This window comes from Panthera pardus, unplaced genomic scaffold, assembly GCF_024362965.1.
Source record: "Panthera pardus isolate Hobbes unplaced genomic scaffold, ASM2436296v1 HiC_scaffold_26, whole genome shotgun sequence".
NCBI lineage: Eukaryota > Metazoa > Chordata > Mammalia > Carnivora > Felidae > Panthera > Panthera pardus.
In genome coordinates, this window is record NW_026526832.1 from 19,569,162 (window position 1) to 19,596,018 (window position 26,857).

The 26,857-nt window shown below is 51.8% G+C and overlaps 2 protein-coding genes across 11 annotated transcripts; one reads left to right on the forward strand and one right to left on the reverse strand.

Annotated features, from left to right (window-relative positions):
* Window positions 1–125: 125 nt before the first annotated feature.
* On the forward strand, window positions 126–14,072 carry CGREF1 (cell growth regulator with EF-hand domain 1). 2 transcript variants are annotated; one of them, XM_019449680.2, is made up of 6 exons: window positions 126–360; window positions 11,504–11,592; window positions 12,697–12,762; window positions 12,841–12,911; window positions 13,052–13,176; window positions 13,396–14,072. In XM_019449680.2, exons 2-6 carry the CDS (start codon window positions 11,516–11,518, stop codon window positions 13,840–13,842), a joined length of 786 nt encoding a protein of 261 aa, XP_019305225.1. In that variant the 5' UTR covers window positions 126–360; window positions 11,504–11,515; the 3' UTR covers window positions 13,843–14,072. The 2 variants fall into 2 exon arrangements, with proteins under 2 accessions (XP_019305225.1, XP_019305235.1); XM_019449690.2 differs by having other exon boundaries at window positions 253–360; window positions 11,509–11,592.
* Window positions 1,509–26,676, reverse strand: KHK (ketohexokinase). 9 transcript variants are annotated; one of them, XM_019449596.2, is made up of 9 exons: window positions 26,069–26,667; window positions 22,246–22,362; window positions 20,085–20,219; window positions 19,761–19,895; window positions 17,849–17,921; window positions 17,128–17,274; window positions 15,986–16,074; window positions 15,692–15,849; window positions 15,312–15,606 (listed from the first exon to the last, which is right to left on the reverse strand). In XM_019449596.2, the coding sequence occupies exons 1-9, from the start codon at window positions 26,158–26,160 to the stop codon at window positions 15,521–15,523; spliced, it is 1,032 nt and encodes a 343-aa protein (XP_019305141.1). In that variant the 5' UTR covers window positions 26,161–26,667; the 3' UTR covers window positions 15,312–15,520. The 9 variants fall into 9 exon arrangements, with proteins under 9 accessions (XP_019305150.1, XP_019305143.2, XP_019305141.1 ...); XM_019449605.2 differs by lacking the exons at window positions 15,312–15,606; window positions 15,692–15,849; window positions 15,986–16,074 and adding exons at window positions 1,509–1,840; window positions 2,899–3,078 and having other exon boundaries at window positions 26,069–26,675; XM_019449624.2 differs by lacking the exon at window positions 19,761–19,895 and having other exon boundaries at window positions 26,069–26,666.
* Between the last annotated feature and the right edge of the window lie 181 nt (window positions 26,677–26,857).

Here is a 26,857-nt window from a genome sequence, read left to right on the forward strand (position 1 = left end):
GCACCGGCAGCACCACCACAGTTAGGCACGCTTCTCCTGAACACCAGCATCACCAGCTGTCTCTCTAGAAGTCTGTCCCTGTCTCTCTCACGGAGACACGGGCACACGCGCGCACGCACACGCGCGCCGGGGCCGCGGGGAGGAAACCCGGCGCGGGCTGCGGAGGGCGGCGGCCCTGCCCGCGGCCGCTGGCGCTGCGGACTCTGCCCGGGCCAGGGCGGCGGCCGGCCGGAGGGCGACGTGGAGCGGCCACGTGGAGCGGCCCGGGGGAGGGCCCGGCGGCGGCGAGCCGAGGCGCGGCCGGCGCACAGCCTCCAGCCGCCGCGAAGCCGGACCCCAGCCCTCGCCGCGCCGCCGCAGGTGGGTCCGCGCTCGGCGTCGGGCGGCCTCGCCCCGGGCCTGGCGGGCTGGGGGCCGCGGGGCCGCAGGGCTGCGGGGCGGGGGCGGCCTCCGGCCTCTGGGGGCCCAGGCTGCGGGCGCCGCCCCTCTGCGTCCCCGGGCGGGGGCGGCGAGGAGCGGCGGCTCCAGCCTCGGGGCACCTCCCGGGAGGAGGTTACCCCGGAGGGCGAGTAGAGGAAGGGGCTGGAGAGCGAATCCCGAGCTCTCTAGGCGTGGTGATGGGGTTTCACAGTTCCCCGGCCGCCTTTCCCCCCGTGTCTCCTTTGTCTCTCTGACATCGTGGGAGGGAGGTTGGGGGCTGTCAGGAGTTTCATCCTCATTTGACAGATGAAGGAAAGGGGGACTGGGGAGGGACCCCAGCTGGGGCCAGCTGGAAGTGTTAGGGTGGAGACCAGCTGTCAGGTGTGGGGGACCTTTTTGGCCGTAAAGCCACTCTCTCTTCTTTTGGGGGAGGGGAGTGTCCTGGGAGGCACAGGGGGCACCAGAGGGATAAGTTAAGGGTGAGGATTTGGTTCAAAAGAACTTTGGGACAGTTAGACTCAGCCAGAAATGGGATGGATGCCCTATGAGGTGCTAGACTCCCGCCCTGGAAAGTCAAGCGGGGGCTGAATGGCCATTGACAGGGATGCTGTGGAAGAAAGCTTTGCACTGGATGGGAAGCTACCCAAGATAAAAGGCCCCTGCCACTTCCTAGATTCTCTGGAAATACTCAAAGAGCATGCGCTCGCTGCCAGTCATGTAAGGGACATTATCCCACTGCATCTTCCCCAGGCCCGTACAAGGCTGATACTGTTGTTCCGGGCGCAGAGAGATTCAGACACCCACCTAGGCCCCAGCGACAGGACGGAGGGGCCGGGTTTGATCAGAGGTCTGACCCCAAGGCTGGGCTCTCCTCCCGTGCTCGGAGGCAAAGGCTTGAAGAAATCTGAGGCCTGAGAGTCGCTGTGACTGGGAGTGTATGAATGGGAGTGTGTGTGAAGGATGTGAGTAACTATTAGTGACAACTGTTAACTATGAGTTGCAGTGGCTTTCGCGTCGTCATGAGAGTAAATTACGTTTATGAGCATCATAGTTACAGGAAATGATTAGGAACATTTTATTTGACAGGCAGTGGTTCAATAATGGCTTTATTTCTTCTGTTGCTTACAAAAGCTTCTGTAAATGCTGAGAAATGTCTTACGTGTGGACAAGTCACATTAGGCCAACCTCCTTACACATTACTTGAAGTGCTGTAGCTGACTTCCTTTAGGCAATATAGGTGGGTCATCTGTACTAAAAATGCCAGTTTGAAGCATAACTCCTGAGAATATTACTTGGATTGACATTAACAGTCCACATACAGTTACTCAAGTTTGTGACGTGAACTATCGTCAGAATGCTCAGGTTGTCAGGAGGGCCCAGGTTATTCCAGGTAGAAGGTAGAACAGCTTGGGCAAAAGCACTGTAAAGTGAAAGTGAGAGGTGTTTTGGGAGCCTCTCCTCTGTCTGCAGCAGAGCATTAGTGTCATAGAGCACCGGAAGATGAGTATAAAATGGTGACCTGATATCTATCTAATTGTAGAAGGCCTTGAAAATGCCAAGGTGAGGACTTTGGACTCTAATAGAAATAGGGTGCCACTGAAGATTTTGGAGTTCCAGCTAAGGAAGATTAATGTGATGTGGGTATGGAGGGTCCTTTAAATGGAGAAGATACCAGAGGCAAGGGCAAGAGAGAGGCTACTGCATTAATTTGTGCAAGAAGTACTTCGTTATGCACTTAACATTCACTGTAACCCTGTGAGTTGCATACTGTTATTATCTCCCTTGTGCAGGTAAGGTAACCGAAGTTCAGTGAGGACAGCCTGTGGTGGAGCTGGGATTTGAACCTAGGCCTGGTTGGTTCCAAAGCTCTGTTCTCTGTCCACTACACAGGCTGCAGAGTTACATACTTGTGATGGGTGCATATGACCGAGAGGAGGAGAGTACTGGTAACTCGTGTGGACAGGGTACATGCTTTTCAGGGCCCAGGACAAAAACAAAATTAAGAATTTCAAGATGGAGGGGTGCCTGGGTGGCTCAGTCCGTTAAACGGCTGACTCTTGATTTTGGCTCAGGTCGTGATCTTGCAGTTCATGGGTTTGAGTCCTACACTGGGCTCTGCACTGACAGTTTCTCTCTCCCTCTCTCTCTGCCCCTCCCCCTGCTTGCACTCTCTAAATAAATAAATAAATAAACATTAAAAAATATATTAAAGAAGAAGAATTTCAAAACAGTGACAGCAGAGTATTACACTAAGCACAGGGCCCCTCCGAGAGCTGGGCCCCTGTGTGACTGCCCAGGTCACACGCAGTTCAGATTACTCAGACAACTTTAACAAACCGCCTCGAAACTTAGTGGCTGAAAACAATAACTTTGACTTTGCTCACGAGCGTGCCGTCTGGGCAGGGGTATGGAGACAAGCACATTTCTGCTCCATTCAGTGTGGGCTGGGGTACCTGGAAAGCTGGGGGTCGGAATCACCTGAAGGTTTGCTCTTTCTCCTGGATGGTCCTTGGGCTGGGGAGATGTGAGCGGCTGAAGGCCAGAACAGCCGAGGCTCCTCAGACATCTCGCTGTCTGTGGTTTCTCCAGTCTTCGGTGTGGTAGCTTCAGGGACGCCAGACGTCTTCCACGGCAGCTCAGGGCTTCAGACGCGCATATCTGCATGTAGGGAGAGAGAGAGGGAGAGAGAACCAGAACCAGGTACAAGCTATGTCACCTTTTAAGACCCACACTTGAAAGTCACGTAGCATCATTTCAGCTCTTCATTAGGAGTGAGTGGCTGAGTCCAGATCGTATACAAGGAAAGGCAAATTAGACTCAATCCTTTGTGGGAAGAAGTGTCAAAGAATTTGTAGACATGTTTTTTCAAACCAGCACATTTGGCCTAACGAGTGTGTACATTAGTGGGACCGGAGGGTGCTTCTCCTTTATGCCTGAGTTGCTACCCCCAGAGAGTCCTCTTTTAAAAGGCAACTCGTAGTGGATGATAACACATTAAGCCTGGATAATAGGTTTGGACAGCTCTGAGGGATTTAAATTACTTCAGTGCCTCCTGTAGGCGTAGGTCCTGGCAGAAAACAGATGGGGGTGGGGGGGTGCGGTAGTGTGGGGTATACCCACACCATCTGAGGGTATCCAGGGAGGGGTGGGGATGTGTGAAGCCACTGCAGAGCAGTCCAAGAAAACTTCTGGAGGGGAAGAAGGCATTATTGTACAGCCAGGCATGGGATTTTACAAGATATGTAAAATCTTGTGTCATTTATTTATTTATTTATTTTTAATTTTTTTTTTCACGTTTATTTATTTTTGAGACAGAAGGAGACAGAGCATGAATGGGGGAGGGTCAAAGGGAAGGAGACACAGAATCTGAAACGGGCTCCAGGCTCTGAGCTGTCAGCACAGAGCCCGACACGGGGCTCGAACTCACAGACTGCGAAATCATGACCTGAGCCAAAGTCGGCCGCTTAACCGACTGAGCCACCCAGGCGCCCCAAATCTTGTGTCATTTAACCCTTACCACACCCCACAAGAGGTCCGCCTCACGTGCCAAACGAGAACCCGAAACACAGAAGTCACACAGCTACTGTGTTCCAGAGCCAGGATTTGGATTCAGGCAGCCTGAGGTTAGGGCCCCTTCCCTTACACTTTGGGCTGTGCCACCTATGCCTTATAATTCTGTGTTTCTCTTTCTCTTAATCATTGCTTAACATCTGTATCTTTTCCTACTTATATATTTGCAAGCTTTAAAAAAAAAAAAGGAATAAGTACTTCTACTTCATACTCTCATCTCACTTATAAGAGTGCCTCACATATAGTAGGTGCTCAATAAATATTGAAGAACTAAATACACTTTATCTTCATTCTACAAACTTAGTATTTATACTTGCCTTTCCTACAGATGCTCACCCTCCTCGCCTTTGTCATGAAAAGTCTTTGACATCTGGTGCTACCCATGCTGTCCTCTGTGGCATCTGGTCCCAGGATCTATACTTTCTGGCATTCTCCGTCTGGCCTCTTTCGGCCAGCTGGCCCTCTCAGCCATTATGTGCCTCTCCTTCTGCCTTAGAGAACCCTCAGCTGAACCTTGCCATCACCACCCCCGAAACCCAGCAGCACTCTGGATACCAGACCCCTTCACCTATATCCTCCTTCAGCCATTGTTTCCTGGGTGCTCCGGTGCCCTGGGGGCAGGACCTTCCCTCTAACCCTCCTGGCTAAGGCACACATCCCTGCAGTTCTTGCATTTCCACTCAGTCTCCATGGACTTTCTGTTGAGATTTCTGTCTTGAACCCCCTGTTGCAGTAGGCAGCGGTGTTGAAACCCTACTTGCCTCCAGTCCTCACTTGTCCCACTGCACTTGACTTACCATGTCCTTTGTGATACAGAAGTTTAAACCCTTGATATATTCAAATCTGTCTATTTTTTCCTTTGAGACTTATGAGTTTGTAGTATTTACATTTTTTATGTTTACTTTTGAGAGAGAGAGTGCGCGCACGCGAAAGCTGGGGAGGGACAGAGAGAGGGGAACAGAGGATCTGAAGCTGGCTCTGTAGAGAGCCCTATGCGAGGTTCAAACTAACCTCGTGAGATCATGACCTGAGCTGAAGTTGGATGCTTAACCGACTGAGCCACCCAGGCGCCCCAGTATCTATCATTTTTTATTGCTCCGTTCTATAATGCGATTTGCTTAGCCATTGCCTAAATGTTAGACAATGTCAGGTTGTTTGTTTCTTTGACTAATATTTATAGCACAGTTATAGATATCTTTGTAGTTTCTTTTTCCATTTGAGTTCTTCCCTATGTAATCCTCAGGATGGTGTTATTGGGTCAGAGTTTCATGGCAATTAATACATATTTGCAGATTACCTCTCTAGAAACGTTTCAGGTTTGTAGTCCCTCAAGTGATATAGGTTAATCCTCACTGATTCAAATTATGTAATGGTTATAGGACTATTAAGATTTGCTATTTCCTTTTCCATCAGTTTTGCTACTAAGTTTTTCTAGGAAATTAGCTCTATCCTCTAAGAAGTTTTCAAATCTCTGCTGTTTCTATAGTTATGTCCCCATTTTCATTTTATTTGTACCTTTTCTCTTTGTTCTTAATGCGAATTGTCAGAGGTTTGTCTATTGAATTAGTCCCTTTTTAAATTTATTTATTTATTTTTTATTTTTTATTTTAGAGAGGGGGAGCAGAGGGAGAGAGGGAGAGAATCTTAAGCAGGCTCCATGCTCAGCATTCAGCCCAAATCAGGGCTCGATCCCACAACCCTAGGATCATGACCTGAGCCAAAACTAAGAGTCAGAAGCTCAACTAACTGAGCCACCCAGGTGCCCCTGTATTAGTCCTTTTAAAGAAACACCAGTGATGGGGCGCCTGGGTGGCTCAGTCAGTTGAGCTTCCGACCTGGGCTCAGGTCATGATCTCACTGTTCATGAGTTCGAGCCCTGCGTTGGGCTCAGCACTGACCACTCAGAGCCTGGAGCCTGCTTCGGATTCTGTGTCTCCCTCTCTTTCTCTGCCCCTCCCCCACTCATGCGCTGTCTGTCACCCTCTCTCAAAAATAAATAAATAAATAAACATTAAAAAAATTATTAAAAAATAGAAAAGAAACACCAGTATTTGACTTTGCTGCTCTTCTCTATCGTGTTCCTAATTTCTGCCATCTCTTATTACTTTATTTCTTAGTTTATTCTGTTTTACTAGCTTGTTGAGTTGGAAGGTTTAACTCATTAACTTTTAGTCCTTTCTTCTAATATACACTTTGAAGTCAATCCATTTTCCCTCTGATACCACTTTGATTACCTATCTTGTTTTCATGCATATCCTCCCAGTATTATCCAATTCTAAGTATTTAACAGTTTCCATTATGATTTTCTTCTTTGATCCACATACAAGTATGACTTCTAAATTTCCATATACGTGAGATTTTTTACATAATTTTTGTTATTGCTTTCTAATGTAATTGTATGTTAGGCATATAATACAGGGTGAGACAGGTTCTTTTTTTTTTTTTTTCCTCTAACGTTTATTTTTAAGACAGAGAGAGACAGAGCATGAACAGGGGAGGGTCAGAGAGAGAGGGAGGCACAGAATCTGAAACAGGCTCTAGGCTCTGAGCTGTCAGCACAGAACCTGACCCGGGGCTTGAACTCACAGACCGCGAGATCATGACCTGAGCCGAAGTCGGACGCTTAACCGACTGAGCCACCCAGGCGCCCCAGGCATATACTTTTTTAATGTTTATTTATTTTTGGAGAGAGAGAGACAGAGTGTGAGCAGGGGAGGGGCAGAGAGAGAGAGGGAGACACAGAACCCGAAGCAGTCTCCAGGCTCCGAGCTGTCAGCACAGAGCCCGATGTGGGGCTCGAATTCACAAGCTGTGAGATCATGACCTGAGCTGAAGTCAGCCGCCCAACTGACTGAGCCCCCCAGGCGCCCCCATTTAGCCCAGGCATATTAAATGTTTTATTTAACCTTCTACATTCTTACTAATGTTTAGTCTGCTTAATCTTTCAAATACTAAATGAGATATGTTAAATTCTCCACCATGATGGCAGATTCGACTTTTCTCCTTGTAGTTCTGCCTGTTTTTTTTTTTTTAAAGGCTTTATTTTTTTAGCGCAGCAAAATTGAGAGGGAAGTGTAGAGATTTCCTATATACCTCCCCCCTTCAGCCCCTCATGCACAACTCCCTTACTATCAACATTCCAGACCAGAGAGTCCAATTTTTATGACGGTTGAGCCTGCATTGACACATCATCACTCAAAGTCCATAGTTTACGTTAGGGTTCACTCCTGGTGGTGTACATTCTGTGGGTTTGGATAAATGTATAATGACATGTGTCTGTCATGATGGGATCATACAGAGTAGTTTCACTGCCCTAAAAATCTTCTGTGCTCCTCCTACTCATCCTTTCCACCCCAGCCCCTAGCAACCACTGATGTTCTGACTGTCTCCATAGTTTAGCCTTTTCCAGAATGTCAGATAGTCAGAATCATTTAGCTCACAGCCTTTTCAGATCAGCTTCTTTCTCTTAGTAATATTCATTTAAGTTCCTCCAGGTCTTTTCATGGCTTGAGAGCTCATTTCTTTTTGGCGTTAAATAATATTCCATTGTCTGGATAGACCACAGTTTATTTCTCCATCCTTCTACTGAAGGATATCTTCTTTGCTTTCAAGTTGTGGCAATTATGAATAAAACTGCTATAAACATCTGTGTGCAGGTTTTTGTGCGGACATAATTTTTCAGCTCCTTTCACTAAATGTGAAGGAGTGCAATTGCTAGATTGTGTGGTAAGAATATGGTTAGCTTTATATGAAACTGCCCAAGTGTCTCCCAAAGTGGCTGTGCCATTTTGCATTCCCCCAGCCAGGAATGAGAGTTCCTGCTGCTTCACATCCTTGCCAGCATTTGGTGTTGCCAGTGTTCTGGATTTTGTCTGGATTTTGGCAATTCTAATAGGTGTGTAGTGTTATGCCAGTTTTTATTTTGGATGTTCTGAGGTTATGTTATTAGACACATACAAGTTCAGAATTATGTTATCCTCCTATGGGATTCAAGTTTTATGAATTTTTTAATGACATTCTTTTATTTATAATCATGCGTTAAAGTCTAGTCAATAAAGCTATAGTAGCTTTCTTTTGTCTATTATTGCTTTTTTTTTTTTTTTTTTTGAGAGAGAGAGAGTGCCGATGCGTGTGCAAGCAGGGGAGGGGCAGAGGGAGAGAGAATCCTAAGCAGGCTCCATACCCAGCACAGATCCCAGCACTGGGCTGTCTCAAGACCGTGAGATCGTGACCTGAGGTGAAATCAAGAGTTGGATGCTTGACTGAGCCACCCAGGCGCCCTTCTACTTGCCTTTCCTTTTTAAATTTTTTTTTAGTTTTTTTCTCTTGTAATGCCTTTCTTTGAATTGATTTTTTTTTAAATTCCATTCATTTTTTCCTCTGGTGGTTTGAGGTCATGCATTCCATTTCTATTTTTTTAGTGGTTATCCTTAAAACTTTTACATGTGTATTTAACAAAGTTGCTCAGTATGTCTTTCTCCCCAAACAACCGTCTGCACCTTACATCTTAATGTTGTCTGATATTGTAGCTCAGGCCACCTTTTCTGCCCCCTGTATTAACATAGTTGTCAATCTATGTTTGTTTATATTTTCCCAAATACTTTCTGATTTCTTTTCTGCTCACCATTTTCCCCTGCATTTCAAATCCTTTGGGGATCACTTTCCTTTTTCCTGAAACAGATCCCTTAGAATTTCCTTTACTGGAGGAATGTTGGTGGCATGTTCTCTAATTTGTTGTTTATTGAAATTATTTTTATTTCACCTCATTCTTGAAAGATAATTTTGCTGAGACTGGAGTTCTAGAATGGCAATCTCCCCACCTCCGCTCCCCACCCCGACCCCCTTCCCCCTGCCTTTCTCAATGTATTAAGATACTACTGTAATCTGGCATCACTCTTGCTGTTGAGAAATCAGCTGTCAGTCTAATTATTCTTCCTTCTGGGGTATTTACCTTTTCTTTCTGACTGCTTTTTTTAAAAAAAGTTATTTATTTATTTTGAAAGAGAGTGCCTGTGGGGGAGGGGCAGAGAAAGAGAGAGACACAGAGAGAGACTCAGAATCCGAAGCAGGCTCCAGGCTCAGAGCCTGACATGGGGCTCGAACTCATGAACCGTGAGATCATGACCCCAGCTGAAGTCAGACGCTTAACTGACTGAGCCACCCAGGCACCCCACCCATTGCATTTTAAAATCAACCTTTTCTTTGTATTTGTGTAAGTTATGTTTGTTTCTTCTTCAAATCTTCTTGGTCATTTTTATGTTCATATTCCTTCTGCATAGTTTCAAACTTCTCTTTGGTTTCTTGAAACATATTAAATATACCTTATATTCTCTGTATGATAATTCCAATGTCTTTAATTTTTGCAAGTCTGGGTTCACCCGTTATTGGTTAGCTGGCTCTCATTCACAGTGTCTTATTTCCTTGTACGTTTATGACTTTCTGGCTGTAAGGTCATGCTCACCGATACTCGGAATTTCTTTGAGCTGGGATTGGAGTTGTGTTTCGTGGACAAGATATATAATTTCCTCTGCTAGTCAACTGGAGGTACCATCAACCAGGTACCACTTAAAATATAAATGATCTGCTTTAGGTTTTTGAACCACAGAGATAGCATTAATTCAGGTCCTGAACCCACATTAGAGCAGGCTTGTTACAAATTCTGAGGGAAGACTTTATCCCTTCTACCCAGCACCAAGGTCAAGACTGGCAAGATTTGTGCTGCCCTTCTTTGTGACACATTTACTTTTCGTTCACCCTTAGATTGAGTCAGGCTGTTTGAATCCCAACTTTCCGTAGGGGATCTCCTATCAGTCTCCTCACGATGGGTGGGTCCAGACCTTATCTCTGGGCTCCTCTGTTGCACAAAGCACTCAGATTGATAGTGCAAATTCACCTGGATTTGGTTTGGCAGACACTTTTAAGGCAAAGCTGATTTCAAGCTCACTTCCCCCCAGGATGACCGTTTTCACTGTGCTTTTGCACTCAGAATTTCTTACTTTCTTGCCAACTCAATGCATTTGAAAAAATACTATTTTTATCCAACTTTGGAGTTACTTTCTTTGAACATTTACAATCATAGTCTCCGACATAGAGATCTGGATATTCTTCTAGACAACCCTTTCACTGAGGTGTATCCAGACCCCTGAGGGCCCGCAGTTGATATGGAGATCTCAGTCCCAACTACCTCCCTTGGATGGACCCAAGACGTGTCTTCTCTTTTGGGGACAACTGAAGCTCAAGCATCTGTGTTGCCAGCCAGTGTTCGTGTTTGGCCACTGGGGATTATGGACGCCAATAAACTATGTCGACTCATGATATTTGTAGGGGCCACGTATGCAGAGAAGACTAAAGACGGCTTCCGTGCCTCTCAGTTGCTTTACCTTCTTGTAGATGTCCATGTTTTGCTGCTTCTTCCTCAAGGCAGTTCTGCTTGCGCAACTGCAGCCAGGCTCCCATAAGTGTCTTCCCGTTGGCCGGATGCTCACCTGCTCTACCCCACATCTCTTAGGAAGTCGATGTCCAACCTTGCAGTGCTTCTGAACCTTGTTAGAATCATGGAGCGCTTTGAGAATCTCATGAAACGTTTCTCCAGGAAAATCCAGTGCTAGCCAGAATGGCATTTCAGAGGGTGCAGAGGGTTTCAGAGGGTTCCTGGTCCTCCGCCCAGGTGATTTGTCAAGCACCTGGCGATTGGTCTTCCTAGAAGTGGGACTAGGGTCTCAGGCCTCAGCTGTGGTGGGTGTGTGCTTCCTCAGAAATTCATATGATATGTACATGCACCTGGGAGTAATCAGAAAGCTCCATGTTCTGTGCTTTTGATCGATCCTTCCTCTGTTTGACTGTTTTCATATAACCGATTGTGTTGCCAGGGAGCTTACAGAAAGTAGGTCCAAAGGAAAGTTTTTTTTTTTTTTTTTTTTTCTTTATATTGGGATTTCCTAACTGCATTTAGTAAATAGTTCCTGGGGCCACTGTTGGTTTGACCCTGATTTGTTTCCGTCCCTATGTGAGTTTAGATCTGTTGCAAGGAGACTGAGCCTTTATTGATTTGTTCTTGGGTGAGTTTTAATAAATACAAACTAACAGTCTTACTCTGTGCGAGTCTTCGTCTTTTTGTATCCCTATGCATTTCTGATTTGGCCTTTTTCTTAACCTCTCTGAGCTAGTTTCCATCTGCAAAATGAGTGACTGGACTGGATTAGATGTACTGAAATTGTACTTCTCCGAGCACCTCAGAGAGGCTGGTGGGGGGAGAGGGAGCTGGGTGTGGGGAGGGGCTCCTGCCCTAACTGCTGCTTCCACCACAGCAGGTCTGCTTTAGGCGCCTTCCACCTAGGGTCTGGAGTAAGATTCATTTTGAATGAATTCCACAGGGGATCCCTGATGTCTGTGCCTCTGCCCTGAGCAGGAGTCCTGTCACCTGGGTTGCAGGTGGGGGCAGGGAGAGAAGGTGCTCCTGTCTAGCCCACCGACCCTCCACCCCTTCCCCTTGACTCCCTACCTCTGTTCCTAGTTCAGTTCCAGGATGTTACCTTTGACAGTGAGAGTGTTGGTGCTGCTGCTGCCCTTGGGTCAGGCCGCTCCCAAGGACGGAACCGTGAGGTAAGGGGATTCAGAGGGCAGGGCCGTGGGCTGGGACGGGGACAGTCTCTGGGGAATCTGAGGGTGTGGTGGGCCCCTCTGGGAGACAGGAGACGGGGCTTTGTGCTCCCTGATCTCTGTATCTGAGCCCCGCTCCCTGCCCAGGTACTGCAGCCTCTAAGCCAGTTAGAGCACCCCTCGCAGGGTGGGCATTCAGTACGCGTTTGCTGGGGTCAGTGTGTCTGGGATCCAGGAGCTCCGTTCCCACGGGGTGTGAAGCATGAAGTGGAAGCTGTGGGCCAAGCAAGGGGCTGCGGTCCTCTTAGCAAGACCTTATAGTGGGAATGCCGATGACATCAAGATCATTAGCAGACCATTTCTATTTTGCGCGAGCATCCTTTGTCAGGGTTTTTGGTATGAATGCTACACAGTAGATGTGCTGGGTGGGGTGGAGGGACAGATCCAGGAGCAGCAGCGAGACTGGCAGCGGTGACAAAGGCCACTGCAGTGGCTCCTGCCAACAGTCTGGCTTCACAGGTCCGGACTGATTTGGGCAAACAGGTAGCCCTGTCCAGAACTGGGAGCAAACCGTGAGCTTTAAGGACTGAGAAAGAGACCCTGAGTAGGTTCAAACTCCAAAACCAACATAAATGCCCTCAGCTTGGAAAAAAGAATCCAGTCTGTGGATTTGTGGAGCAAATCGGGTCTGTGTAAAACTGGGCAGTGCCTCGGGGCTGAGCCAGAGACCTGCCCCTTGGGGCCTGGCACCAAAGTAGAAGGGTGACCACAATCCATGTGGTCCGGCCACCCGCTCGCTGTTTTCCTGGATCTCCAACTTGTATCTACTAGGTGTGGCCTCATCTGGCCTCTGTCTAACCAGATGCTTTATTTGGGTTTTCACTTAGCATCTAAGTTAGGAATCTGCAAAAAGAATAGTCGGAGGGAGTAAGGTTCTGCTTCTGAGACCAGGAGGGCCCCCTCCCCACCAGGTTTTTGGGAATTTGAGAGAACAATGCCCTTCGGGTCTGGGGAGAGAACCCTACAAAGAGCTTGAGGGTGGAAGGCCGGTTGGCTGCATCCTGTGAGAGGCTCTTTGCAAGGCCGGCCCTTCTCTCCCTCCTCCAGGCTGGATCCTGACCTGCAGCAGCAGCCCTTGCCCAACCCCTTCCAGCCAGGCCAGGAGCAGCTCCGGTGAGTGGGCTGGTCTGGGGGGCAGGCCTGGGTCTGCAGACCGGCCTCTCTGGGGCTTACTTCCCGTGTTCCCACCAGGCTTCTGCAGAACTACCTACAGGGACTGGAGAAGATGGAAGAGGAGCCGGAACACATGAGCCGGGAGCAGGGTGAGGGCCTGGGCCGTGGGGCCGGCGGGTGGGGGGCTTAGGGCAGCAGAGTCAGGACTGACCCCAGGCCGTCGGGTGCCCCCTGCCTCCTCCATCTGTCCCTGGTGCCCCTTCTGATGTAGCCTCTTTCTCCCCCTTAGTTCTCCTCTACCTCTTTGCCCTCCACGACTATGACCAGAGTGGACAGCTGGATGGCCTGGAACTGCTGTCCATGTTGACCGCAGCTCTGGCCCCTGGAGCTGCTGATTTTCCTATTGCCAACCCGGTAAGCCCTGCCGGCTGGGGGGGCCCCTTCTCCCCCACGAAGGAGACGCCGCTTCTTGGGACTTCGGGTTTTTTCATCATGACTCTTTTGGTGAATCGACCATAAAAGAAACGCTCAAAGCACTGCCTGGCAGGGATGTAGGAAGGTGTTGGGAGGGTCAGGGCTTCTGGGAACACCTCCGTTCACTGTAGACTCCACAGCAACTGTGTGCTTCCACAGGTGATCCTGGTAGTGGACAAGGTGCTCGAGACCCAGGACCTGAATGGGGATGGGCTCATGACCCCTGCAGAGCTCATCAACTTCCCAGGAGAGGCCCCAAGCCACACAGAGCCCAAAGAGCCTCTGGAGCCACAAGATGTTGGGAGGCAGTCCCTGGTAGCTAAAAGCCCATCAAGACCAGAAACGCAGCAAGCCCTGGGCCCTAGAGGAGAAGATGGGGGACAGGTAGAGGCCAGAAGAGAGTCCTTGGAGCCTGTACAGGAGGCTGGGGGACAGGCAGAGGCTGAAAGAGAAGCCCCAGCCCCTGGAGCGGAGGCTATAGGACAGGCAGAGGCCAGGGATACTGGAAAGGAAGCAGAGGAGCTTCCAGGGGAAACACTGGAGTCGAAGGACACCCCAAATGACTTTGAAGTTCATGCTGTTCAACTGGAGAATGATGAGATATAAATCTTGAGGTCACAAGTTTGCCTCCCTAGAAGTCTCAGTACCAGAACATAAGCCCCGGAGAGTCGTGTGCGTGTGTGTGTGTGTGTGTGTGTGCGCACGTGCTGCGACGAGGACCGCCTCTTCGTCCACTTCCTGGCCCCAGTAGGGACAGGTCTTTCTGTGCAGCTCAGGGAGACCCTAAGTTGAGGGGCAGCTTTAGGGCCCAGACAGCCAATAAAAAACTGAATGAATTCATCCACTCAGGCCATCTACCTACAGGTCTAGCCTGCCTGATCTCAGGGACACAGGGGGTTGGGGACCGGGAGGGCCTCTCGGAGGGGCTTCGGCTTTCCCAGTGTTCCTGGACAGTGCCCAGCAAGCAGGCTGCAGCAGTAGGGCCCGGCCGGCTGCAGACAAGCCGGGGAAGAGAGCACAGACTCTCCCTGGGGCCCGAGTGCTCCCCTTCCCCCCTCCGCCCCCCCCCCGCCCCCCCCCCACCGGGTGTTCAGATACCCAGAAGCCTCCTGCAGCTCCGAGCAGGTCTTCCCCACCACCCTGTATGTGCCCACCCCCAAATATTAAGAACTGCCATTTATTGAGAGCCTGGTCCGTACCAGCCATCATGCTGGACATTTTATATGTTGTCTGTACCCTCACAATAATTCTATGACCAGGCAGAATTAGCTCCATTTGACAGATGAGGAAACTGAGGAAGACGGCATTCAGTAATACACCCAAGGTGACACTGCTAGTTAAGTGGCCGATTTGGATTCACGTGTGTCAGACTGCAAAGCCCAGGCTCTGTATCACATTCTGTGGCCTCACACACCCTGCCCCAACTCCCCTATGAAGCTTATAAAAAATAGGCTAATTCCAATATGCCCTCAGGCCCCGTCTCCCTCCAGGACAGCAACTGTATCCTGGGGCACATTTGTGGCTGAAGCACAGCCTTAACTACAGGGCGGCTCTAAGGGTGGGGCTTGTTGGTTCTGGGACAGTCAGGGGGGGGGGGGGGGGGCGGATATTTTTAGATTGTGAAGGCACCACCAAACCAGAGTAGGCTCCCTGCCCATTGGCCCATCAGCTTGGCTCAACCTTGTGGACAGTCCTGGAGCCTTAAGACTGGAGTCTTGTGACAGCCCAGGGGCCCAGAGGAGATTTTCAAATGGGCGTATTGTTTGGAAGGTTCCCTGGGGCACAAGGACAGAAGTGTCCCCCTGCCCTCAGCCAGGAAGCCTCAAGGTCTCTACCCACCCCCTGTGGCTCCTCCTCACCAGACCGGCTGGGCCACCACCAAGGGCACAGCTGGAGGCAAGTCCTGGGTACTTCCCTGCTGCTCTGGTGTAGGCAGCCCCTCCTCTGGGCCTCGGCAAGGAGGTTAATTTGGGGACTAGAGAAGAAGAGGGTGAAGGGCTGTAGTATCAAAGCCTCTGGAGTCCCCAGCCAGAGCAGTTCAGGAATCAAGGACAAACAGACTGGCAGAAGGAAGCTGGCTTTGGGGCAGATTTATTTCCTGTGTGGCTCAGCAGTGTGAGAGAGACACAGGACACAGGCGGAACCCTCCCTCGGTCTGCATCCGCCCAGGGAGCAGGGCATCCCATGTGCCAGGCTGGATGGAGGGGAGAAGGCAACGGCGGCCGGTGATGCCAGCCTCCAAGGAGGGGGGTAGTGTAAGCCAGCAACCGCCACCATCGGGCATTCACACAATGCCATCAAAGCCCTGCAGGCCACACTTCTTGCCGGCCACCTGGCAGCCAAATCTCAAAGCCTCCTGCATACTCTTCCCTGGAGAGACAAATAGCTAGATGAGCTCGGTCTTCCGGGCAGAGGCAGGCCTCAGCCCTGGGCCTCGTGCCGGGGGGGTACTCACCCTGGGACAGGCTGAATATGACTGAGGCGTTGAAGGTGTCTCCGGCCCCCAGAGTATCCACCACCCGGGGTGGAGGAAAAGCATCCGAGTGAAGCAGCTGTCCGTCAGGGCCCAGGGCATCAGCGCCCTCCTCAGCCCAGGCGCAGACTAGCATAGCCCTGCAAGACCCTCCACTCAGCTGGGCTGTCAGCCCACCGGGCCCCCAGCCTCACCCCCCTCCCCAGGGCGGCCCCCAGTGTCCAGGCTCACTCACGCTCCGTACCTAAGGCCTCTTCCTGGCTTTCCCCTGCTCACCCTTTCCTCACACGACCATACAAGCCCCTCAGGGCCTCCACTGCTGACCGGAACCCCAAGTGCCTGGCCACATCTTTGCTGACAAACACCTGTGGGCAGTGGAAGAGAGGCTGACGGTTACCTCCACCCTAGTCCTGGCTCAGTCACTCACCACCAGCAGCCTGGTGTTGCCCCCATAGTGCAATGTCACTCCTCCAACGTGGCCACCTAAATCCCCAACGTAGTATCTCGCTGTCCCACTGGGTTGCGTTTTCATACTTGCTCTAGATATGCTAGAATACAGCCCTGTAAATTGTGACGCAAAAATCCCCGGTTTATTTGTTCTAGAGCAACGAAAGTCCCTGCACAATTGAAAACCCACAGCGAGCCTTGAGCGCCATCTGGCGGTGAGAGCTACCACTGCCACGTTACACCTCTGGCTCTCGCGGGCGTTTTTGTTTTGTTTTCTTAATGCAACTATGCCCTCTGGGTCGTTTCTTCACCTATAAAACAAAGGGGCAAGGGTTGTAGAGCTTCCTCAACACTAGCTACACATTAGAACTTCCAGAGAGAGTTTTGTTAAAAAATACTTCAGCTGAGCTCCACCCCCACCAATCAAATAAAAACCCAGGGTGTGGCTCAGGCACCCGTACCTTTGTGCCGCCCGAGTGGAGGTCCAACCAGCTCAGGCTATGATGCCAGGATTGTCACTCAGATTTCATTTCCATTCCAGAACTGCCCAAACTTACCCTATGCAAGTCCCCTCCCATCCTCCCTCACCCCTCAGTGGCCCCCACAGCCTGCCACCCACCCCAGAGTTGGAGGACACCTGGGAGAACAGTCCCATTCTTCCATTTGACAGAAGGAGAGACTGAGGAGGCCCAGGGAGGAGATGCTCCCACGCAGGGTGCTCCGAGGCTGGCTCTAGTAGCCCCCCCACTTGGCTACTCTCGTACCTATGCACCCACCGGGACGGAGAAATTTTGCTCCGTGGCCACTGCTGAGGCCTACACGGGAGCCCAAAGCTGGGGGCCTCTTTGCCCCCCACCTGCCAATGACACCAAGCCATTCCAGGTGTGGGAGGCAGAACAAGGGAATGCTTGGCTCCCTTTAAGAACCAAATTAGCAGGATGTGGCAAGGGGAAGCTGTGTGGGCCACTCACCACGTCTCCATAGCCAAACAGCTGGAATAGCTCCTCTCGGGGCTTCTCCACTTCCACCGACACTTGGATCTTTTGACCTGGAGGCTGCCTGGCATTGTGCTGTTCTATCCGCTGCAGCATCTGCACCTGTTCCGATGCATTCCGGCCCTGGGGCGGGGCGGGGCGGGGCAGCTCAGGACCAGCTGGGCAGTGCCCAGCTGATCTGGCTCATTCTTCCCTCCCTGCTGGAATTCCAGGTGAGGGGAGGCAGGGGGCGGGAACTCCATTCTAAGTTTCAAAATTCTAGAGCAGTCATGGACCTTGGAGACCTTATTAACCAGCCGCCCCCCCCCCCCCCATTTCACAGAGGAGGAGACAAAAGAATAAAAGACTTTCTTAAGGACCTACAGTAAATTAAATCACAAGGCTAGGATTAGAACTTGGGACTTCTCAGAGTCTAGAGGAGGTGGGCAGTCTGTAACACAGAAAGCATGGGCCTTTGCCTGGAGCCGGCATCCTGCTTCTGGTGCCTACACCCTGCTGTGTGACCTTGAGTAAGTCACCCAATCTTTCTGGGCCTTAGTTTCCTACCTGAAAACACAAAGAAGAATGGAGAGGGGATGAGGGTAGTTGGATTCATTTATCTCTAAGGTACATCATGGTTCAAAAAAACTAAGAAGGCAAAATATGTGGAGGACCTGGCACGTTGAGCCCCTCAAAACACAGGTAGGGCAGGACTTGCCTCGATGTGGATCCACTTGAACCGGGTCAGATCAACTTTGTCAAAGTCCGCAGCAGACACATCTGGCAGGTTCCTAAGTCATAGGACAGAAACGACAGAAAAGGCATGATGGTGAGGTCAGCCAAGGCTGGGATCTCTAACTGGTTGCTGGGGCCCCTTTGCCTGGTGCTGCCTGCAGCATGGCCAGAAACTACATCTACAGCACAGGCTTCTACAGCACAGGCTTCTGAGGCTCAGCTCCAGGATAGGCTATTCCAGGCTAAACTCCTGACCACTCCTTGCCCCACTCAGTTCCATCCAGACAGGGGATTAGAAGCAGTTTGCTAGAATGCCCTTTGGGTGTTGGAGGCTGTGATATTTTCTAAGGGTAAACTCAACTGCAGCATGTGACAAGAGGCCAGTTGAGTGCCTTGGAGACCACATCTCCCAGAATACTCTAAGAGCACCAGGGACTACAATTCCCAGAATCCCCCGCCTTGCCAGCAGCACACAGCTCCCAGCATGCAATGCCCTGATGATCTACAAAGGCTATGGCTGCTCTGGGTCTGGTCCTGTTCACTTCTGGCGTCCCAGCCGCGACAGCACCACCGTTCTAAGTTCGGCGGCTCTGTGTTACAACTCCGAGGTCAAGGTTGGTGCTTGAGGATGAGTTTTTGTTTGGCTGACTTAGGTGTGGAGCCCTGGGAAGGGTCCGCCTTGACCAGTGAGCTACACCTAACCTATATTCCTCCCGCTCTGCAGCCGAATCCATCCAGTTAACTAGCTGAGTACCTGGGCCTTTCTGAGGCTGCTTCCCCATTTGGTAGATGGGTCCAAACCCACCAGCTTGTTGCAGTTGAAGGTAACGTGTGTGGATCTCCCTACACTGAGGCCAGAGGGCAACAAACGTTTCTCCTTGGAACTCCCCTCCTTCCCTTCTTGTGAATACCCATGTGGTGTCCTTGATCAAAGTTGCTACAGATTGTTACTTGATGGGCAGAACACTAGGATTGACCAAGGTGAAGGTCATTGCTAGCATATATGCCCACTCATTCATTGCGACACACTGAGCCCAGAGACCACTGGCCATAAAGCTTGTCCGAGGATAATTGCCCCCTCTTCCCCAGGTCCAGTAGTCATGCCGGGCAGTAGGGACAGCCTGAACCCCAGGGCTGCTGGATGTGGACCACCTCAGCCCTAACATAGTACCTGGCACATGCTAGATTCTTAGTAAGCTAAATGTCTGAGATTCTTCAGGAGGCAATCTAGGGGAGACAAGAAGGGTCTGGGCCCACAGGGCCTCTCCCTAGCAGCTTGGGACTTTAAAGGGATTCCCTCCCCCCAGTTAACATGGCATCAGATGCCCCTGATCTGCTGACCCAATGTTCCCCTTCCCTCTACTTCAGCAACAGCTGTGAATTGTGTGTGGCATTTGGCCTGGCTTCATTATGCAGGGAGCTTCGCGGTGGGCTCATCTCTTCTGAACACCCAAACCCAGCTCCTTGGTGCCATGCTGCAGGCTGGCAACCCTGGGGCTGACCCTGGAAATTCCAGTGAGTCCCCTTCAGGACTTCAGATGGTTTGAATCACACCTCCTGTCCCCCGCTCCTTAGAACAATTTCCCCACACCCATACCCAGGCTGCTGATTGGCCAATTACGGAGGAATTACATCACGAATTATGTTTTGCGCAGGCCTGCCCGCCCATCCTTGGTAGTGACCGAGGCCAAGTCACCAGGCAGAACAAAGCACATCTCTTCCCACCTCACTTCTCTCCTAATTGAAAACAATTCAGAAATCACTGAGCAGTTTGGCATGAGGACAATTTCTGGTATAGAGAGAGGCGGCAGAGAGCAGGCAGTTGGGATGCCCGTGGTGGCGAGGGAGGGAACTGATTGGTGGGCCGTGCCAGGGCGAGGCCGGGGGGGCCTTACGTGTCGTAGAGCACAATGGTGCGGGAGCCATTGCAGTTGTTGACGATGCAGCAAGAGCATGGGGTTTCCCCTCTGCCCTGCCAGGCCACCTGAGACACATCCACGCCCCGCTGCCTGAAGTCGGCCACCAGGAAGCTTGAGGTGGAGCCCGAGCCAAGGGAAGGGCAAGGAGACACAAATTAGAGCCTACGAGTGGCCTGGGCCTCCCCCAGTGTTGAGGAGGGATGCCGGAGCAGGGGTGCCTCTCTGAGAAGAAGGGTCCCGTTCCGGGAGTTCGGTGATGGCGGCGGCGGCAGCTGGCAAGGTGCGGACAGGCGTACAAACCTGTAGGCATGGAGGATGGTGCGGCTACCACTGGCCTCGTTGATGATGACTGTGGAGATGGGGACAGAGCCCGTGGTCTGAAAGACTGTGTAGCGTAGGTCCACAGAATAGCGGCGGAGGTCATCCAGGACAAAACTGCCGAGATGGAGTAACCCAGGGGAGGTGTAGTTCGACAGGGTTTGGGGACTGGAGGGAGGCGGCAGGGACTCCGGCTGCAAAGGGTTTGGGGACTGGAGGGAGGCGGCAGGGACTCCGGCTGCAAGCAGAGGGGGCTAGGAGGGAGCCGGGAATCACCATGCTGTCAGAGGCTATGCCAGGGGGCAGGAGAGGCAGGGGCACAGAGCCTGGAACTCAGTGACAGAAACACTAAGGGATGTTCTTTTAGGTCCTGGCTGAGGTAAACTCCAACCCGGATCCTGTCCTTCAGTCTGACTCAAGCCAGAAATGATGTGCTCAGTGAACCCAGATGGGGTAGATCTGGGGGCCTGGAGCACGTGCCCTGTTTGAACGAAGCAGGTGAGAGCACTGTGGTCTGTCTCATGCAAAGCCTTGGCAGACTGATAATTACCAAGGTGGTACTTCGCTCCCCAGCTGCCCTCTACACACTCATCCTCACGGTACTCTTCTCTCGGGAGTCCCTTGAGTGCTACTGGGATTCCACTCAGTCCGCGGCTGCCTCCGTGATGCCCAGCCAGGAAGTGGTGCTGCCTTGGTGAGGCCACCCACCACCCTCACCTCTCGTGGCAAGGTGAACCCCGCAGGCAGTGAGCTGGCTCCCAGTGCCTGATGCTCCTCGACGTGGGGCCTGGTCCAGGACTCTTCCCCAGAATCCCCTCTAATCAGAGTGAGTGGGAGGTGGACCCTGGGAGAGACTGCGCCACCCCCACACTTCCTGGCCACAGCGTCTCTGGAAAGTGTCCTGTGACCGCTGGTCCAGCCACCATCTTGGCCTTTCTCACGCTGGCTGGACAATACAGATTTGTATATAGGCATCAAGCTGGGGCATCATTCCTCATCGTACACCTCAAAGATCCTTTAAATAGTAGGATCCTTCCAAAGCATGCAAACTACGGGGTGGTTTTCCAAATGATTTTTTGCACCCTCCGTGCCTAGCACGTGGTAGGTGCTCATTAAATGCTTGCTGAACAAAGGGGGAGAATTTGGAATGGCCTACCTAACGGCATTATTGTTCCAGAAAGGTGAGTCTACCACCCTAAGCCAGAGGAACAGGAAGGAAGACAGCCACTGAAGAAGGTTGACGAGTGACCAGCTATTGACACCAGGTCCCTCTGTGCCACCTCACAGGGCGGGCCCTTGCCCACTGATTTGTTTTGTGCCGGATCACCGAGGAAGAGAATCTGGCCACAGCTCAGGGGGCTGGGCTCTGGCAGCACCCCCATGAAACCAGGGTTCAAAGGGCTGTGCTTCACAGGCCAGCAACCTGGCAGCCTGCCCTGGCGCCCACAGTGGGCAAAGTGTGGGCCTCACCTCCTGATAAGCGTTTGCTGAGTTGGCGGGGCCGGGGGTCAAAGGGCTCTTGGGTCCCCACAGCAGCCAACATGGAGAAAGCGTACGGGCCACCTACGGGCTGCAGCCTCACAGCTGGGGAGCTGGCAGGCCTGGGCCTGGGCCCAGCTTTAGCACGTGGCTTCAGGGTGTCCTCGGCCGGCTGCTCTTGTTGCTTTAGTGAACCACGGGGACAAAGCAGTGGCCCTGCCCCCTCAGTTGGGGAAGAAACCGTGGGCCTGAACCCTAGGACCATGGATGCTGGACATCCCCGAGGGAGGGTTGGGACAGCAGGTCCCTAGCTGCCTCCTGCCACAAGCATAGCCAGGATTAGGGACTTGAGAAGGGCAAAGTCACATCCATTGCAGAGTCTGTTGGAAGCAAGGAAGGAGAAGGTGGGAAGCTGAGCAGGCTCTGGGCAGTGGCCAGGGAAACAGGCTGTGGAAATAAAAGCTTTCACAGGAGAGCGTTAGCACCCGAGCAGCAAACAGCCACGCTTGGGAGGGTCTGGGATGCTGGTGCCCCACTCTTGCCCCTCCCACCCATTTCTGGTGGCCACAAACCGTTTCTCACAGCCTGCCCCCAGCCCCCCACCCCCACCCAGGGTTAAGACTTCCTTCTACAAGGCAGTCTGCCCGCTCCTTCCTCCACTCACTCGGCAACATGGCCCGGGGCCAGCGAGCCCATGAAGGCACAGGGGGCTCCAAGCAGGGAGAGGACGGTGCAGGAATTAGATGCGTTGCCTCCACGCTGCCATCTCTGGGACAAGCACCTGCAAAACACAGGGAGGGTCCCTGCAGCTCCAGCAGGCTGATGCCAGGATAAGCAAGACCTAACGCAGTCCTGGGGCAGGGCCCCGGGGCGTGTAAAAGCTGGGAGGCCTCCCTCAGAAAGCATCTTGATTTGTCCATTTTCACTCCTTCAGGTATCTCAGAGGAGGGCTCCACTAACTCAGGTGACCTCCTCCTCAGTTACAATGACCCACCTCTCCCCCAGGCAGAGGGACCTTCAGCCTCCACCTTGATTGCTGGATAACTCAAGAGCCTCTTCCCAAAGGTGTCAAATCCACTACCTACTCCTGTCCTTGGGGAGCCTGCTTCAGTAACACCTCAGGTCAAAATAAGTAAGACAGGGAGCAAACCTGTACGCTGTAACCAGTGTAGGAGTTATGTGGAGGGAAAGCTAACTTTTACAATGTCAAGGTTAAGGGGTACCTGGGTGGCTCAGTCGGTTAAACATCCGGTCCTTGGCTTCGGCTCAGGTCACAATCTCGTAGTTTTGTGGGTTCAAGCCCCATGTCGGGCTCTGCGCTGGCAGTGCTGAGCCTGCTTGGGATTCTCTCTCTCCCTTTCTCTCTGCCCCTCCCCCATTTGCACTGCCTCTCTCTCAAAATAAATAAACTTAGGAAAAAAAATTTTTTTTTAAGATTTAAAAACGCAATGTCAAAAGTTAAAAAGATTATTGGATGAAGACCAGTTTTTCTCCATTTTCCCCCCCTTTTTTTTTGCAGTTTTATTGAAATATAATTGCCATATAACAGTCCATAAGTTTAAGGTATACGATGTGGTGATTTGATATACGCACGTATTGCAAAATGATTACCACAATAAGGTTTGTTAACACAACATCCCATCACATAATTACCTTTTTTTCCTCAGTTTTTCTCTATCTTTGCTGGAAACCTAACTCAAGGTGTGCTCCGAGGAAACTAACTGGAGATACACCTGAAGGACTGCATTGTTCTCAACAACAAAAATGATTACTTATGCATGTCAAAGCACTGGAACGATTTCTCATTGTGCTCCAATAATACTGGGAGGTAAACAGTGCAGGCTGTTATTTATATTCTTCCAGTTCCAAAAACAAGAATAACTGTGGCCTCTTACAGTAAGAAGAACCACTAATTAAGAAATAAATGAAACAGGGGTGCCTGGGTGGCTCAGTCGGTAAGCGTCCGGCTTCAGCTCAGGTCACGATCTTGCGGTCCGTGAGTTCAAGCCCCGCGTCGGGCTCTCTGGGCTGATGGCTCAGAGCCTGGAGCCTGCTTCTGATTCTGTGTCTCCCTCTCTCTCAGCCCCCTCCCCCGTTCATGCTCTGTCTCTCTCTGTCTCAAAAATAAATAATCTTAAAAAAGAAAGAAAGGAATGAAACAATTTTTAGGCTAAGGTATTTTGGCACACAAGACTTAACCCTGTAGTTCTCTTCAGCCTTGGGAAAAGGTGTCCGTGATCTTATTAGAAAGGAAACTAATTGGGGTGCCTGGGTGGCTCAGTTGGTTGAGCATCCCACTCATGGTCTGTGGGTTCGAGCCCCACGTCAGGCTCTACGCCGACAGCTCAGAGCCTGGAGTCTCCTTCGGATTCTGTGTCTCCCTTCCTCTCTGTCCCTCTCCAGCTCATGCTCTGTCTCTCTCTCGCTCTCAAAAATAAACATTAAAAAAAAAAAAGAAAAGATACTAATTTGTAAAAAGTCAAACATTACTCAAGCTATGAGCTTTAGAGAAATTTTCATGCAGATTAGAAAGGGGGAGCCTAGTGGGATTTGACTTGCTCAGATCACACCAATACTTCATGACAAAGCTGCTGTCAGAACCCAGGTTTCCTGACTCCCTAAACCACTGCAATGCGCTCTATATTTCTGAATAGAAAGTAGTTAGGCCCCAGCTTGGATGAGGTTTCACAGAAAGGTTACACACTTTGGCTTTGTGGAGATCCTTCAAAGTCACACGAATACCCAACTTCCTGTGCAGAAATGCTCTGCTGAGCAAGAGGATGCTTTCTGGAAGGCTCTTCTTGGCCTGGACTCTGGGAGGCAGGGCCGTTCCTCAGGGGTCTGGCCAAGTTCCAGGTGGCAGCTCCTGAGAGTCCCAGCTGCCCATGGAGCACAGAGAGTCTGGGACAGATGGGGCTGAGGTGCCCACTTGGGAAGGCCTGGGTCCCCACTTGGGCTTGCCCATCTGGGAAGCACAACAGAGTCCAGAAGGTGGGCTGGGTGGGCTAGGCACATGACAGACAGAGGCCCTATGGGCAAGCGCTCTGCTCAGCAGAGGAGGAGAGCTATGGGTCTGGGGGAGAGGGGGGTACACCCTGGGAGCAGAGAGCATGGAGAACATGGGAAGGGTCTCTTTAGAGAGGTGCCTTCCTTTGCGCCCACCTTCAGAATGAGCTCGTCCTGGTGGGAGCCCCGAGGATCTCCTTATCCTAACCTCTCCCCCTAAGTAAGCTCAAAGGGAATGGGCCTGCAGCTCTTGTGAAAAGCAGGCACTCCGGTTCCTCCCCGGGCCCTCCGGTCCTGGGATCCACACTGTTCTCTTGAGAGGAGGCCTAACTCCTCACCGTGCACTGCATCCTGGGGCCAGCTTGACCTGGTAGGGGGCCTAGGTCTACAGAGCAGCATCCCCTTGTGCCCCTCCCCCACTGTCCCTGTGCCCCTGGCAAGGGCTCTAACCTCTGGCAAACAAAGCAGCCCAAAGCAAAGGGTCAACTCCGTGAGATGGGCAGAGGGAGCACAGGAGACAACCGAGGCCCGGAACACTAGATTCGTAGGCGTTGTAACTACTGCTCTGCCCACTCAGTAACTATGTGGTCTTACAATTCTTATTTAATTTCTCCACATATTTAGCTGCTTCATCATCTATAAAGAGAGGATCCGACTGACCCTTCCATACTGCCCACTGGCTGCTGTAAGGAAATTATGTGTAATGCATATGACGGGGCTGGGTGGACCCAAAGATTCTAGCCCACAGAAATGCCCCCTTGGGATTGCAGTGATTAACGGTGAGGTTCTTATCAAGAGTAAATATAAGAGCCAACCAGCGACTCTTCCACTTTTACCAGACAACCAAGAAAGACGCTGTGTTTTGTAAAAAGGACTTCTGGTAAACTCCTTTTGGAATTTAGCGCCAGGGAAACACGTTGGTGATGGCACGTGAACCAGCTCTATCCACCACCCACGGCATCTCCAAATACACCTCCAGTGCCAGCAAGGCCTTGAAGCTAGAGTGAAGCTCAAATACCACGGTTTTAAATGTTCCTGCGGTCTAACTGCATACTTATTGTAAGCTCCCTCAAGATTTAAGAAACAGATGAGATATACGTGGTAGATAAATTAGAAGTAAATGCTGGTAAGAGGCAAGTGCAGCCGTCTTTTTGTTAAAAAGAGAGAAGCTGGTCGCGCACCTTACTAGCTCTGTGCCCTTGGTTAAATCTCTTCATCTACCTGCTTATGGGTAAAACGTGGATAATGATTCCTGGAACGGCAATTGGCGAACACAGTGCTATCCAAAGCCTGGGCCTTATTACTAACGGCCTCAATTCCTTCCCTAGGTCCTCCCGGGCGGAGGGGACGGGACACCAGCTCCCGAGGCTGGACTCTCACTGCGGGGCCCCTGGCCCCGCGGACCTGGGGTCTGAGCTGCCGGGCTCAAACGTGGGGCTGCAGCGGCCCCTGGGGTGTCCGGGGGGCCCGGGCGCCCCTACCTGCTGTCCGTGTCCTCCTCCGGGTACTTGTCCACTACATTGATGATGTCCAGCACCACTAGCCCCACGCACAGGATCTGCTTGTCTTCCATGAGGCCGCTCCCGGAGCTTTCTGCCCGCCTGGCTGACGGGGTTCCTCCCGGGCTCTGCGTTTTATTCCCGAGGATCGGGTCCCCGCTCCTGGGGCGGACTTGGCTCCTCCTCTGCGTCCTGAGCTCCTCCCCTCAGAGAGCCTTCTGCAGTCTCGAGGGAACGGAGCAGGGCCCTTGCTCCCCACGCCCACCGAGCGGGCTTGGGAACGCAGACCCCCGAGGCCTTGGTTCCGGCCTTCCCTTAGCAGGTGGCGTGGCCCAGCAGATGGCAACCCTTCCCGCTTCTTGGCCTTATTTCCTCACTTGTCAGGCAGACTCGAGGCTCATGCAAACCTCTCTAGATTGCAGCTAGGCAATCTCCTGAATGCAAAAAAAAGTGCAGTAGAAAGGCGCCCCTTGCCCCTCCCTCTCCTGCACCTGCGACTCCCACTCCAGACCCGAAACCGAGGTAGTGCCGGGCCTCGCAGCTGCGGCCTGGCCCCCTCAGCCCTAGCCTTTCCCGGCGCGCCGCCGCGGCTCCGCCCCGCCCCCGAGGTCCAGCCAATCCCAGCTCGAGGCCCCGCCTCCCCCGCCGGGCAGCTGGGGCGGCTAGGTGAGCGACGGCGGTCACGTGACGGGAGTCGGCTCCCAGAGCCCCCTGGCGGACGCCGGCGGAACGGGCGTTCCGGGGAGGAGCGCCGGGCACGGGCCGCCGGCG